General features: G+C 40.0%; 1 protein-coding gene across 1 annotated transcript; it reads right to left on the bottom strand.

Annotated features, from left to right (window-relative positions):
- Positions 1–2,428: 2,428 nt before the first annotated feature.
- prlhr2a (prolactin releasing hormone receptor 2a) lies at positions 2,429–5,249 on the bottom strand. The gene is made up of 2 exons (XM_085368087.1): positions 4,777–5,249; positions 2,429–3,065 (listed from the first exon to the last, which is right to left on the bottom strand). Exons 1-2 carry the CDS (start codon positions 5,235–5,237, stop codon positions 2,429–2,431), a joined length of 1,098 nt encoding a protein of 365 aa, XP_085224213.1. The 5' UTR covers positions 5,238–5,249.
- Between the last annotated feature and the right edge of the window lie 11,263 nt (positions 5,250–16,512).

Raw genomic sequence — 16,512 nt, forward strand, 5'->3', positions numbered from 1 at the left:
ACGCTGTGTTTATTTTCAAATAAAGACACTAATTATGCCTCTGGACTGTGCATGTGGTTGTTTACCACCATTGTGTGTTTGCAAGTAATATACAACACAACTAAATGAAATATTTACATAATAATTATTTAGCTCTCAGCGAAGGTTCTAATTGCACTAACAATTCCAGATGTTCGGTGTCTTCCAATTTCTGGCAGGTTTATTTTTATGCTTCTTATCTCCATACCTACGAGGATGAAAAAGCAATGTAGCCATGGTAACATACATAGCATGTTTTATTGTACACGCTGCCTGACTTTTATCCAGAACAATAACATTGCATTTGAGCGTGTTTACTTTTTCACAATATTCTCAGTCTTTTGCGTTGTTCTCGGCAGTTACAGCATTGTAAATGTAAATGGGTAGGAAGTGTACATATATTTCGAGCCTTTACAGTTTAAATGGCAGAAAATCACCTCAAGCTGTAGCGATCAGAGTTCAGGCATATGGTAGCACTCAAACAATCAGCAGCTGTTGATAAATAATAAGCACTTGAACACGTACGAATTGCTGTGAATATGCCAAGTAAGAGTTGGGCACGTGGGGATTCAAAACAGACGGTGGAGAAAGCTGGGATGCCACGAAAGCTGAGGGCAAAGCCATCACGCGCAAAACTGGAGAATATATATATATATATGAAATATCTTCAAATGTATTTGCACGCCATTGCAAGCAATCATACTCACTTTTAAGGAACTGACTGTTATGACCCTAGATCACACGAACTGCAGCCAATTGAACTTTTCACATACGTGGCGCCCTCTAGAGGTGAAGCACTCTTATTAAGCATTAAGCGCTCTTAAATATGTTTCAAATCCTTCATAACTTATTGGAAACGTGATCTATTTGACATTATTTCATTAAAGACTTTAGATGTTCCTCACCCAGTACCAAGTCTAGTAACTTTACGTTTCATACTTTCCATTTTATTTACATATGATGCTGAACAACAATAATCTTATGTTTACAGCCTCTTCTCTTGCATGAATGATAAATAAATGAGTTGGGACTGAGCTCCTTAAAATTCATATCTATAATATTTGCATTTTACTGTATTTTTGTGAAGAGGACATGTTTTCATAAAATCCTAGATTTTAAAAAGATGCCAAAAGTAAATCTTACTCTTCTTCTTTTGGATGCTCCCTTTAGGGGTCGCCACAGCAGATCTCCCTCCATCTCATCCCCAGCATCCTCTGTCACGGTTGATCTGATCTTGTCTCTTTCCTCCTGTCTTACAGCTCCATCTTTAATATCCTTTGTCCAATATATCCACCATCTCTTTTTTGCACATGTCAAACCCTCTCAAGCCCTCTCGAGCTTGTCTCTCTCTAACTCTGTCTGCTCATTTCTAATCCTGTCCCTCCTGGTAATTCTTTTCTTAGCATCTTCAATTCTACCACCGGCTCAGCCTCCTGTCTTTTTGTCACCAGCACGTCTTCAAACCACACATCATAGCAGGTCTCACTGCCATCTTGCAAACTTTCCTTTTCACTCTTGCTGTTATCCTTCTGTCACGAATCTTCCACCTGCTCCCTACTCTCACAATATTATCTGCAAGCATCACAGACACCACAGAGACTCCTCTGACCTGACCTCCTCTGCCAGACTGCCCATCACCAGTACAAACAAGAAGGGGCTCACACTTGATCCCTTATGTAATCTCACCCCCAAACTTGGAACCATTACTCCTATCTCACACCTCACCACTGTCTTGCTGTTCTCTTACATGTCCTGCACCACCCTCACATGCTTCTCTGCCACTCCTCATTCCATTATGCAGTACCACACCACCTCTCTTGACACCTTTTCATATGCTTTCTCTAGATCCACAAAGACACAGTGCAACTCTATCTAACCCTCTCTACACTTCTCCAACAACACAAAGCAAACATCACATCTGTAGTGCTCTTTCTCTACATGAAGTCATGTTGCTGCTCACTTATCATCACCTTTTTTTCTCAGCCTAGCCTCAACCAGTCTTTCCCATCTCTTCATGGTGTGGCTCATGAGTTTTATTCCTCTACAGCTCTGCACATCACCCTTGTTCTTGAAAATCAGTACCAGTAAACTTATTTCCTGTTCCTAAAGCATCGTATTGTGTTAAACAATCCTGGAGAGTTTGAAAAGAGGAGTGATGGAGCATATCTCTGGATTGTAATGCTATATCTCTGTCTGATCAACAACACAGGGACATGTTTGACAGTATCCTACTAATTTAGTTTGTATATCATATGGATGCCGGCTAAGAGCTGGATCATCATACATTAGACTCCTACCCTATCCCATCTATGCCTAGGCTGCTCTAATTCTGACTGTTTTAAATATTATCACTGCTTTACCAAAATGAGATGAGTGTGGGTACCCAGTTTCAGCTTAAAACACAAAAGCTTCACAATACCACACTGGCTGTGGCGCAGTTGTTGGCTGAGATGCCAATGCGACGGCGGCACGTGAACATTTTGCGAAGCTCAGCTCGAAAGCGGTCGTGCAGCCAGGCGTAGAGGAAAGGGTTACAGCAGGATGAGCTCATTGCGCACAGATGGCAAAGCAGCTGAATGAGTAGAAAGTACTGCTTGTCGATCAGATCGATGTCAATGTCACGCAGGACATTGAACACGCTGATGGGCATCCAGCAGATGCCAAATGCCGCCACCACCAGGGACACCAGACGGAAGGTCTTGCGTTTGCGAACGCGCTGAGCCTCTGCCTGGCTCTCTGTGTGGTGGCCGGGTATGACGCAGTTCCGCAGTTTGACGGAGATGCACAGGTAAGAGATGCAGAGGGCCGACAGAGGCAGGACATAGGTGATGAAGAGAGTGCTGTAGGCGTAGGCCAACCGCTGCCTCTCCTGGCCCATCCAGAACTCCTCACAGATGGTGAAGCCTTCATTTTTAAATTCCACGTGGTAGGTGTGAGCCACAGCCGGGGCCACCAGACAACAGGACAACAGCCAGATCCCAGACAGGAGGTAGGTGCACGCCAAGACCGAGATCCGCTTTTTCAAAGGGTGCACCGTGGCATAGTATCTGCGGAGTCCATGAGTAAAAAGGAGCAAAGGAAATGTGGATAGAAAATGATGGAATCAGTAATTGGCAGGGGCAAAGACAAACAACATTTACCAGTCAATATGAGCGACAGTAATCAGCGCACAAATTACCATATGCTGTTAAGGACAACGGATAATACAGGCTGAAAAATGGCAGCAGCACAACATCAATACTAAATTGTCTGTTACCAGGAAAGTAACATGTTTTAAGCTTCACAAATAATAAATCTAATTCAGCTCTGTCACTGCAACCAAGGTGAATGGATAAGCCTAGATGTGTGCTGGGTTACTGAAACAGACACGCGAGTCCGACAGAGCTTCACTTAACAATAATGTCCTCATTCAGACAGACTTACATTTAGGTAGCACTAAACTGATTGAATTAGTGCAGAATATTTAGACTAGTAGAGTAGCTTCAAATGTCTTTCCTTATTTTCTGTCATATGTGCAACAACAGCAGATGTTGACAATAAATAAACAAGCTCAAAGCTCAAGCTTGGATCCCTCAGTTTTACACAGAGTTATATTCAGTTTTTCTACTCTTGCTCTGTAAGACATTAGTGAAAGTACAGTCATCGTAGGCAGACAGCTCTGTCTGTGAGCGCAGAAGCCCCGCCCACCTGCCTTTCAAATCTGGTGTTTAAGAGCCAGATCAGAAGTTCCACAGTTGCACCTCAATGTAGTCGTTTTTTGTGTTAGCTGTAAAATCAATAAAGATTGTTTTTCTCCTTGATTGTGAATACGACCCAGTTTTGAGGGCAGATGACTCAAAACGAATACAGGTTGAAACAAGGTGTGGTATAGGGTAATTAAGGATTATTTTGAACTGTGAATCATGCAGAGCTGCTTAAGAGCATGATAGGTCTACTTTACAAAGCAGTGAAGTTGTACATCAATAGTAGGTGATGCGCACTTTAGCTAAAACCAAATAATTTAATACTGTATTGCATTTAGGGAGATACCACTGTGTTCTTTGTAAGTTCTTGTCATGAATGACCTTCACCTGTTTTAGATTTGAGGGTCTGCCTTTTTGTCGCAGTGACCACCTGCTTGATTTAAAGTCTCAGGTTTTGGACTCTCACCCTTCTCTGGTGTTTCTGGTCCTCTGTCTTTTGAGCCATTATGCACATTCATGTCATGTTTGCACTTAAGAAAAAAAACAATCTTTGTTGGTTTTACAGATGACATAAAAACTCACCACATCAAGGTGAATTTGCATCTGAAGCCGGAAACTTGTTCACTAGGTCCTTCACACAGCAGCTAGACTGATGCGTGGTGTAGCATGGCAAGGTAGACACAGGTGTTATTGATAACAATCAGTTAGGGTGCCATGCTATTTAGTGTTTCACAGTCATTCAAGCAAACAAGCAAGTAGCAGGGGGTCCCGAACCATCAAAATAGTAATTACAATTACCGTTTATCCTGCCACTGCATGTCAAAACAACGGCTGCTGAAAGTGTCTATTTTCTTTGAGACAACAGTCATTGTTAGGTGTTGTGTGCAAAATGAATGCTATATTTAGCTTTGTTTTTGAGGGATAACTAGAGCTGGTTTACAAACGCTTCATGATGAAAAGTTTTTTGTCCTTGTTTGTACATTGTTTCTCACAGACACAGCATGCTGCATGCCAGCGAGATGCTGGAGGTTTACTTACAGTTTTTCCCACTGCATTCTGACTCATTGTGACTTACCTGTCTACACCAATGGCAGTGAGGGTGAACACTGACACGTACACCGTCACCGGCTGTATGAGGTACACCAGGTAGCACATGAAGCGACCAAACACCCAACCGTGTGGGTTGAAGGCGTAGGCCAGCGTGAAGGGGACACACGTAGCACACATCAGCATGTCAGAGAAAGCCAGGTTTCCAATGAAAAAGTTGGTGACGTTGTGCATCTTGCGAGTGCGGCAGATGACATAGAGGAGCAGGTAGTTGCCAAAGACGCCCACCAGAGCCACGAGGGTGTAGCAGGGAATGATAAGCAGCTTGAAGGACTGCAGCAGCTCCACGCCCGCAAACTGGGGGCTGCGCTTGGAGGAGCTGTTCTGCAGCGCCACCTCAAACACCTGACCAGAGTCGTTTCCATTTGCAGCTTGTGTCACACACGGAGGGGTGAGCTCAGCTGCCCACCCACTGCCCGAAACCTCCATCCTGAAAGGATGGTGTGAGCCTACAGAGATGACATCATAAACAGAGTCAAGTACAGTTCAACATGCACAGTGAAATGTCAAATTTGGCCAAGGGAGACATGTGCAAACAAGAACAGGCAAAGTGATTGAGAACGCTTTTGCTTTTATTACAGGCCTGCAGACAGGCTGAGCAGCTTCATGAGCCTTTGTCCAATTATTTTTCTTGTCCTTGAAGTAAATGATTTTTTTCCTCCTGTGTAGCTACAAAAAACAAAAAACCCACTATGCTGAAAGCAAATTCCTTTTATTAGACTACGGTGACAATTTACTGACTAACTACATGCAGAAACCAAAATGAACTGGGGTTATTACTTCAGTGTAACTCAGACGAGTAGGGCCTAGTCATTTCCCAGTCAGTTCCACAAAACTTCCATGCAAACACTCAATATCAAAGCAAATGCTGCTGGATGACTCACGCCATTATCTCCCCATGCACCATGTATGTGCAGTGTTTATGTGGTCAGCACAAGAGGTGTTGGTCCCTGTTAAATCAGTTCAGCATATATACTCAAGTGAGGGAATTTAAATGATTCATGCCAAAAAAAAAACAAAAAAAAAAAAACGCAGGATAATATAAGCACTATAATAAACTCACCCAGCAAGGACACATTTGGCCAAGACTGTGTAAGAAATTTATGTTGATGAAGAAAAAACCAGCAGTGGAGGCTGAATATTTGAACTGCCAGGAAATATTACAGGGGGGAAAATGGCCAGAAGGTGCAGTGTAAGGACGGCAGTCAATCACAATATCTCAAGTAACCAGTACACAACCCCACACTGTTGTGTCTCTAAGAAAGATTAAAAATTTGGGTTGGTCTTTCTCGATTTTAGAGAATTTGCCCGATATTTTTGCCTCTGTGCTTGCTTTTGTGATCCTTAGTTAATTGTTTATATATCTGAACACCGTAGATTGCAGCAATTTATGTCCTGAAGTTACGCCACACTGTGAACAGTGGACAGAGAAAACTCACATATGAGTCGCTGTTCATCAATGGACCAGAGTGAGAGTAAATGAATGTAACACGTTTGTCCACAGGAAAAATGTTACAGGAAAAATAGGTCAGAGATTTTTGGCACAAAGCTCGTTTCCTGCGCCAAAAAGACCCGATATTTCTTTTTTATTAGTTTGTTTTAACACTCCCGTATTCCTTATGCCAAGAAAAAAAGGAGAGAAAATAATAATAACGCACGCTGGTACCAGTAGCGTGATCTCATACATTTTAAAGAACATATCACCATTTAAAAGCATTGGAAATATTTACAGTTTCAGGGTCAGCTCTGGAATACCTCGACGCAGATAAAGCGAGTGGACTGACAGCTATAAAACTGTCGGACATACCGATGACAAAACGCAAGTAATTAAAAATCCTCTAAATAACTTTCAAATGTCTCCAAGGAGAAAAAGCACGTTGCATCGTGCCTGCATCATTTCCGCTCTTCTCACACTCGACGTGCTGACTTTAGATGCAGTTAGACTTTGTCAATTTAAATTTGCACAACATTACAAGCCAAAGCAGCACACCTACCGTCTACAGATGTCTCAGTGTTCCAGCGCACGGAATATCCAGCTCGGAGCTTCTGTGCGTCTGTGGAGAGATGCGCGCTTCTCACACAAATCCACGCTTATAGGTTTACGGACACCAAGCACAGCCATGCATTCCGAATCCTTCATTAACGTGCACTGTAACAACTTCAGTTGTTTTAATTAATCAAGTGTGTGTGTGAGTGTGGGTGTGTGTGGTGATCAGCAGGTGCAGTCCGGCTGACTGGGGGAGGAAGTCTCGCTTATATATCTGCCCCAAACTTGAGTGACAGCTGTGATGACTGGACGGCGTTTCCGACGCGTCTCCTTGGAAGATGGTGTGGCCTGAAAAGCCCGAATAAAACCCTGCAGACTGTACACCTGATTTCAAAAGCAAGGACAGAGCAGGTGGTTAAAGAGACTTTGCAGCTCCATTCCTGCATGTTCTCCTGCTCCTGTAGTTTCAAGTTGCTGTGGCAGATTCTATAGCAAACATTCTCCACGGTATTTGTTGATCATTTCTATTAATGGATAATTTAAAAAATGAATAACGGTTTTATTTCCATACAATCTGTTGCATTAAGTCAAGAATGATTTATGCCCACGCCAAGACGGCTCAATATTCTGTGGAATAAGAGAAGGTTACTGCTATTATGGCGCTTGTGCTTGAACTATCCTCCTTTGTTATAAATATTTGTAAAAGGAACAGAGGGGCAGACTGATAAAGAGGTGGCGTAATGTGATGTCTCAGTTTTTCGTGGCCCTTGTGTGGAGAACAGTCAGAGGTGGAGGTTCTGCAAGCACGATGTTTGATTTGTGCAAACTAACTCTCGGGGGCAGAGGCGAAACGATCCGAGCTTTTTTGTTGTCATTAGCAAATTGATTGAGAATCAACAACCTGAAGCCAGCTGATCAGGGGGATCCTGGTGTGACGTCCACGGCAGATGCTGTGCTCAGTGTGTCTGGGGTTTCAAACCGTCCATTTAAAGCTAGAGAGTTTCGAGTGAGTGCGATCAATTCAGGTTAACTCTCCTCACTTTTCATTCTGCATGGAAAAATCACCATGCAGTTCCCACTCAGCCACCAGTGAGTAGTATCTGCAAAGTCAGCGTTAAGCTAGGATTTATCCTTGAGGGTCCTCAAAGTAGTCAAAACACAGCACTGAGGAATTGTGGAACTAAAGTGGAATTATCTTCAATTCTTGGTGGCATGGATTTAACAAGATGCTGGAAACATTCTTCACAGATTTGAAATAGTCAGCATCAGCACTCAGACAGGCTGTGACATTTAAACAATCCTCATTTGCTACAAAAGGGGCCCAAAGTGTGCCAAGAAAGCAGCAGCCTGAACTGTTGTTGAAGTCATTAACTGGCAAAGTACCACTGCAGGAAAATAACAAGTTGTTTTTTGGCCTTTAAAACTAAATAGGGGGGACCGGGGATAGTTGTAACATTTTTGACATTTCTGTCTGTAAATTAGAGCTCTTTTAAGGTAGTGGATTCAAAATGTAATGCAAAGTATTTACATGTCGTCGCTATTAAATAGTGCAGCTATTTTCTCTGCAGCACAATTACCCATTGCATGGTATGATCTCAAACACAAAGAGTGAAATGTTACAATTAACCCCACAGTCTGGGTTAGTTGTAACATATCCTGGGGTAAAATGTAACACAATGAAAGCTGTATGTGTGTGTGTGTGTGTGTGTGTGTGTGTGTGTGAGTGACAGAATGCAGAAATCAAGGTTTTGAACATATTCCAACCCCCCAAAAAAAGACAAATTATGGAATTTTCTGCAACTGAATATTTCATTAATTTTGGTTGGTCTTCCTTGAGTTTGGCCTCATTGGCTCAGTGGGCATTATAACCTACAACTCTTGCACCAACCTTTGAACATAACAATGAAGCTGAAAAAATGTAGTTGTGCACCAGCACCGCAATTCCATTACTTTTTATCATGGCTTACCTTGGTGTGGTTTGCAAAGTGCTTCAGAAAGATGAGGAAATCTGTTTCGTGCACCCATCCTGATTTATTTCCACTACCAGTACTTCCTACTGGTCCATCTCTGACACAGTGGTCTGCATAATGTATGTGTTGGAACACAAACAGTGGAGGAATTGTGTTGCCAATGGCATTAACCGCATATACAAATGCGACCAGTGAACCTCTCTCTGCTGATGTCGTTGCCCCAACTTGTTTAATATAAGTTAAAGTAATAGTGTGGTTAGTTGTAACATCTGCGTTATTGTTACAACTAACCCAGACTGTTGCTGTTACAAGTGACCCAGACTCCTATCCATGAACTAGCCAACATTACAGCCAACGGCTAAAACATTAGCACTAAAGACCTACACAGAATATATCCCCAACATAATTTAAGTTTGATGAGTTTAACTGCAAAGCAGATAATGCTATTAGAAATTGAAATAAAGTAGAAATACTTACTTTTTGGCATACAAATTACTTTTTTTCATGTTAAATTGTCTGTGTTTGACAAAATGTGCTAATTTTTCACATGTGATAGCAGAACTGAATTGGGCATGTACAGGATGAATCACATCATTTGAAACTTAGCCCTGATTGGAGAAATTGGAAGTGTTACAACTGACCCACGTTACAACTATCCCCGGTCTCTCCTACCTCTTTAGGAAACTATAGGGCAGCCTTTTTTTTGGTTCGGGATAGGAAAATACTATAAGCTAAAGGAGAATATTGCAGCCATCTTTGCTATCGTTTAACAATAACGGAGACTTTCAGAGCTGTTCAGACTGAACACTGCTTTAGTTTGATCATGTCAGATTCTAACACTTGCCTGGATTTATTAAAGGGCTTTACTGTGTCTTTTCATTGAATCAATAATGAACAGATGCTGTTTAGTCAAGCGCTATAGAGTGCACCATCCCAGAAGATTGTTTCTTGTGAGAGAAGAACAACTTAACATGCATGAATTTCTTTTCTTTCTTTAATTTTTTTTCTGTCATATACTAAAACTTGCTGATGAGTGACAACCATGTGACCTTTTTTGCACTAGCAGGAATGAACAGCATTAGAATCTGTCACTGTGTTCTGAGCTTCATGGGGACTGTGTAATTTTTAGACTACTTGTCTCCACGGCCACTGCCGGTGTGAAGAAATCAAAACTTCAGACCCTGAGCAATGAATAAGAAGAAGGTATGATGAGTCACTGTGGTGTTTCACCTACCTGCAGAATTATCAAATACTTCAACCTTCAAGTTCTTTGAACTATTGCTAGGACATTTGAAATGCAATTGCAGTTTGCATGCACTCATCATGGGCACGAATGTGATGGTAATTTGGGGCTTTTACGGATTTCTGTTCATTTTCCAGGTTGGAATGATTGTTCAGTAGACATCTTTAATGAATTTATTTGGGATTTTTACTTTTGACCCTGTGCGGGTCAAAAGTTTACATACAGGCTCAAATTTATACAGACATCCCCACTAACGTAGTTAAATGTCTTTTGGCAAGTTGCACCTCGCCCAGGCATTTTTGGAAGTCAACAAAATTCTAGTATAATTCTGGCTTGTTGGCAGAATTAATAGAGTCCATGTAAACTGGCTGGTTTCCTGGCACACACCTGGCTTTTAAGTATAGTCCACAAATCTTCAGTAGAGTCGAGGTTGGGGCTTTGGAGAGGCAATTCCAGACACTAAATTGTCTTAATGGGTTTTATAAACAGCTTCCCAGATCCTCGGTTTAAACAATTGCACTTAACTGCAGTTTATTCAGATTTGACATCATTTGGCCAAAGTTTGGAAAACACAAAACAAATTGTCACCCTGAAATAAGAAGAAATTGGTTAGGATGTTCAGGAACACCCGGGAACCACCAAGGCGCAAGCCAGCCACTAACCGGAAACTGCTGGAACACCGATGTCACTGTCCACAGTGAAGTGAGATAAAGCACGCACAAAAATAACGTTTCTGGAATAGCTCAACCCTTTTGAGAATTTGTGGACTATGCTTAAAGGCTTATATTAAACAATACAATTTCACAAATACCAGCTTGAAACTTAATTAATAATAAACTTTGAAAGAAAATGATAGCATCTGGCACCTGGCAGCTTTCATCTTAGATGAATCTAGTTCATAGGCAGTGGTTTTTGTCTGTGAATTAAGGTGATCTGACCTCAATGAGTTTCAGTTGTCTTATGCAAGCAGGCTGCATGATGAGTGTTTTTTACTGATAGACTCACTGATGCAGACACAATGAGGCTTTTACAGATCAGGTCACAACTAAACAGTAACACATGAGTCGGTGCTCAGTGATGATGTTTTTTAATTTACTGCAGCCCATTGAATGTTTTAGAGCGACACTGTTAAAATATTTCTGATAACATGCTAAAAACCTCCAGTTCACCTTTACAAATATCATCGTCTGACATTTCCTGATTTTAAAAAGCACCCAAATTAGATAATAATAAATATATAATGAACTGAAGAATACCAAAATTGAAAAGAAGCAAAAAGAGCAGGAAGGAAAACTAGAACAAGATGCATGACAAAACTAAACTTTAAAAAGCACAACAACAAAGTAGCAAACTACCGTACATGAAAGCAGAGACAGAGGAACACGAGCACAGAAGGCACAAGAAAATCAAGATGCTGAAAGCACTAAGAACACAACAAAACGAGCAAAACAACAGGACCATGACCAAAGTCCTCGGTTAAATTCTATAATTTGGACACTGGAGGTGTTAACAAATGCTTTTTCAGATAAACGATGAGGCTGTATTAGTAGTTACGCACTGATATGCATTAGTATGCACAGCAATTGAGTTTCAAACAACTCCTCTGCAAAATCAGGAGACTGATCTTTGTTTTTATCACCAACTTTTTTGACTCTTTGGAGTCACCTGTCTTTAAACAGGCCATACCCCCATCGTTACCTTTAAAAAATGATGTCAACTAATGCCAAGATTTTAAATGCTCACAATCTGCAGTTCATGGCTGTATTCACAATTTTTACTGTCAGGGACAATCACACATTTCAGATAATTTCTGTGTGATTCATTCTCCACTTGAAATTATTATTATTACTGCTTGACAGTTTGACAGTAACTGTCAGGCATTTATGTTTCAATTGTGTTTTGCTCTGGTTTTGTTTGATTTTGTTCATATTTGTTCAGTGTTCATGGGTCATAACTGATCAGTGATCATCCATACGTACACATTCAAGTGGACCTGAAGACCAGGTCAGCTGAAATTATTTAACCTGGAGGTCATGAAAGACTCTCCTGGGTCTGCTCAGTGATGACTTAAAGTTACTACTAATACAAAAGTCCAAGACTTTTCTATTTGACATGATTATCTTCACTAGATAATGGCAATTTTCTCTATTTTATGTCTCACCCAGAGAAACCCACAAGGATAATAATCAGTGTAATGTGCCAGCTCAGTAATCAGGCTTATCCTGGTGCAACAATATTGTTTGATAATACATATCAGGCCCATAATGAGTTCCTTTTGTAATACAAATGAACTGCACGTGTCTATAAAACAAAGCACAAACAGTGTAAGAGGGATTTACAGATGAATTTTTATATATAAATCTCCACTGTGACTCTGAATTGGATAAGGAAAAGATGGATGGTTGGATGAATCTGCATTCATAAATCACTTTGCAAACCTTTCATAAAGGTTGTCTTTCTATAAAGAAGCACCAATTAATGTTTTTTACTCTCTTAGACAAAAGGCAGGGCTGTCCAGAACAAACAATTAATAAATCCTGAAGTTCCACCTGTTAAAAACCTGAGTGATTTCTATTAAAAATTAGATGGAAGGAAAAAATACCTTCTTCTGTTTACTCTGTGCAACTGTCAGATTTACAGTAATGCTCTTTATTCAGGATTGTCTGGATAACTGCAAGCATACTATAACGATGCCTGTAACCTATTACTAACAAAAACCTGAAACCCCTGATAGGAGTAAATATCTGCAACACTGTGTACATGCAAAAATGGTCAGATACAACTCAAAGAGGTCTAGATAGGATTTAATGGCTCAGACTCTGTGATGGTGGTGCATGTTGATTATCCTCGCTGTTCTCTCAGGGTCACCGAAATGAAAAGAGCTAGCACACTGCCTCCATTAAATACCTTGTTGTAACCTGTTACTCAGAACTGAACAACACGCACAATAATGGCATATCTCACAAATGAAAATAGGGCCCCTGAGGATATAAAGTTAGTTGGAGAAAAGCCATGTGTTTTCCTAAAAAAAGAGAAAAGAAAGAAAGAAAAAAAGACATGTTTTTCATAACCAAAGAAGAAAATACCACTCATTTCTAAGTGGAAATGTTTCTTAATTGAAGAAAAAGGAGATGCTTAAAAAAAAATCGAACAATGCCAGGTAGAGGACCCGAATGATCCAACATAAACACAGACACAATACAGAAAAATTCTCTTACCTGTAGCATTGAGAAAAGTAGTTGATATTTTACATTTCAATTTCACAAATGACAACAGCGCTTCTCAGAACACGATGTTAGTTGGATAAAAGCTCCTCATTTGTCTAATCTTATCTTTCTTGTTAGCAGTCGGATATCAATTCAGTTCTTAATCGCGCAGTCGTGTCCTGAGAGCAGTGGCCAAACAACCTTCAAGGTTGTTTGTGGTGCACAATGGTACATCAGAACCTATTGAGTGAAGTGCAGATGCTTGTCACAGCAGTCAGGGTTGTTCAGCCTTGGTGAATAATAAAGGCAGCTGAAATCTGCTGAGTCTACAGCATGTTTATCAGCACAATTCAGAGTATTTTGTCTGAATGATGTTCACAGTAGCTGCAGTGAATTCACGAAGCAGGAGTGCTTTCAGTAAATATGAAAGGTTAACCGTTAATCCACAAGCTCTCAATTAAGCCCTGCTGAGTGACTGGTGATCATATTATAGAACATAGTGTTGTTACTTACAGCATAAATTAAGCCACAGTAAAACATTGTACCATGTATGTTATAAAAACTAGAGTTTATAGATAAGTTAAAAGACCTTAAAAGAGATCTTAATTGTCCTTTATTAAAAAAAAAGTAACCAAAAATGTATGTTTGGGTGAAAAAAAGTGCTACAACAATTCAACTGTAAGTCACATATGATACCAAAATGATGGTCTTACAGCATAAGAATTACTTAATTGATTAGAATTATAGAGGCACTTTAATGTTATGGGGAAAACACTTCTGTGCTAACACAATAATAATTTCATTTTTAAGGATATGATAACATAATGAATGCCCATCTTGAAAAATTAGGTCTAAGGATGTGACATTATGACAGTTCGGGGATTTAGTGGGATATAGACTCGCACCACTACACATGCTTGAAGTTCATAAATAGATAAATATTCATAATTACCATTATGTTTAGTACCACTGTTGATACTGACAACTATAATGTAGCGAATGTTGCCAGACCATCTAGAATTTATTGTCTAGGGACTAAGTCTACATTGGAATTTGGGATCCTGGACAGATAAAAGTACAATCTCCAGTTATTTGTAAATAAAAAATGCCCTGGGGGAGAAGAAAAAAGGAAGAAGGAGAAAACAAAGTTGGTAAAACAGGGAGGGGGGTGTCAGGAAAGTTTCAAGCTGACTTAATTATTCACAAGGGGTCAAGCCTGCAGGTTGTTGTATGTTGCTGCGTGTTTGATTTGGCAGATTTACTTTATATCAGATGATCTTCCTGACACAGACCTGAAGGGAATTATGTGTCACCCAAGGCTTCAACTGGAGATCTTTCACTTTATGATTTTTGATTTTTAAACCCTAGCTCCAGCTCCCATGTTGCAGTATGATAAATATTTGTAAAATATCCTACCTTTTTATGCAGATGATACGCAGTAATATTTTCCTCTGATGATCAAAACCCCTGTTCACAAATTAATAAGCAGCATTGATTGACTGCTGGATATCTAGAAGCCTTTTAGAACTGGACAGAGACAAGGACATAGTCCAAAAAGTCTGCAAAAGTAAATTTGTTCATACTTACTATTCCTTCATCTGAAAACAGTGGATAAGGCAGGAAACCTGGCATTTTGTTTGACAAATTAATAAAGTCAACAAGCAAAGTAATCCTGTCCTTAGACAGCACAGCTTCTCATCTGCAATGAATATATGTATCCATCCTTCACATTATTGCCATCTTGTGGCCATGCTGTCGCTGAAAGCTGTGCTTGTTTCAATCTCACAGAAAACTGCAGCTATTTTGAGGGCGTGGCCATGTGCTGTTAACTAGTGGTGTGGGATACTGCATATTTTGGTATCGATCCGATACCAAGTAAATACGAGTCAGTGTCGCTGATACCGATACTTTTCAATAAACAAGCTGGATGCGTCATTGAACTGCTAAATCTCAATTAATTTTCATGACCTTAAGTGTTTTTGTGATGTTTCCTTTTTCAATATTAGCATTATTATTACTATGGCTGGCAGCGGGAGAGCTGCAGCCGTTGAATGTGGTGTTACAGCAACTGTGTGACTATTGTAAGAATAAATGATGCTGCGATGCATGAAAATGCCATCGGGTCTGCCGTGGTGGTTTACAGTTATCAATTTTTTATTTATTTATTTCTTAGAAAAATCTTTTTTAAAAAACCCCAGTAAACTAATTAAAACAAACAAGTACTGTTGAGAAACCATAATACAAAAGTTATAATTAAAATTCTCAACAGCAAAAACAACTGGTGAAAATATAATTGATATGTAAACAACTTAACAACCCCCAAAGTGTCTAAATCACGTCAGGTGACGGCATAACATCTAAACACGGGGGGGGGAGTGTGCCTAAACTGCAGGTATATGAATGTAAACTAATGGGAGATCAGCATGTGAGGCAAGCTGCTGCCAGTCTGCTTTGACTGCTCTGGGATCAGTTACAATCTACGCTTCATACAGAAACACAGCTAGCATTAGCAAGTAAAACATCTTCAGTGATTCAGCATCGTTAGCTCTTGCTAACCACCTTGGCCAACAACAACTAACAATTTCTTTAGTACATTAGCACGGAAACCATGATGGGGAGAACAGCTCGGATCCTTTTCGGTCTAATAAAACTGATTAAAACAGTACATCTGTAATTTGCTCAGTGTCTATAATCCAATTAGACCTCTCAGGTCATCAGATGCACATCTTTTAACTATCCCAGAATTAGATCTCAGTGTGCTGAGGATGCTTAAAGTTGCTGTGTTCCTGTTCTTTGGAACGAGCTGTCTGCTGATCTGAGGTCAATGACAACCGTCTCACAGGTCTGTGTGTCAGCATTGATTTGTATTTCTCTGTAACATTTTATTATTATTGCCTTTACGTCATTGTAGACCTACGCAGGTTTTTAAGTGTACATGTAAAAACCTTTTAAACGTACATAAATAAAAGTGACACTGACATTGACGCTACACTATGGAGCCACTACTAAACAAAAAAAAAACATAATGATGACAAAAATGATCACCAGATTTTGTGTGATCTATTCTGTGGATTCACCCATTCAAGCACAGAAACATACAAAACCTGCTCAAACTAACGATACCTACACTGTATAATGGGGTTGTGTAAATTTTACCTCTTGGCCACATGTGATATGTACGCCTCAAATGGTGATGATGAGTTTCTGAGTGACTTAATTTATCAAAGAGTGCATTTTATCAAAAGTAAATCGATATATTTCATATTACCTGACTTATGATAATTGTAAAACTATGTTG

This window comes from Diplotaxodon limnothrissa, linkage group LG12 (assembly GCF_057381915.1).
Source record: "Diplotaxodon limnothrissa isolate DT_005_m linkage group LG12, D_limnothrissa_male_GT1.1, whole genome shotgun sequence".
In the NCBI taxonomy this organism is placed as follows: domain Eukaryota; kingdom Metazoa; phylum Chordata; class Actinopteri; order Cichliformes; family Cichlidae; genus Diplotaxodon; species Diplotaxodon limnothrissa.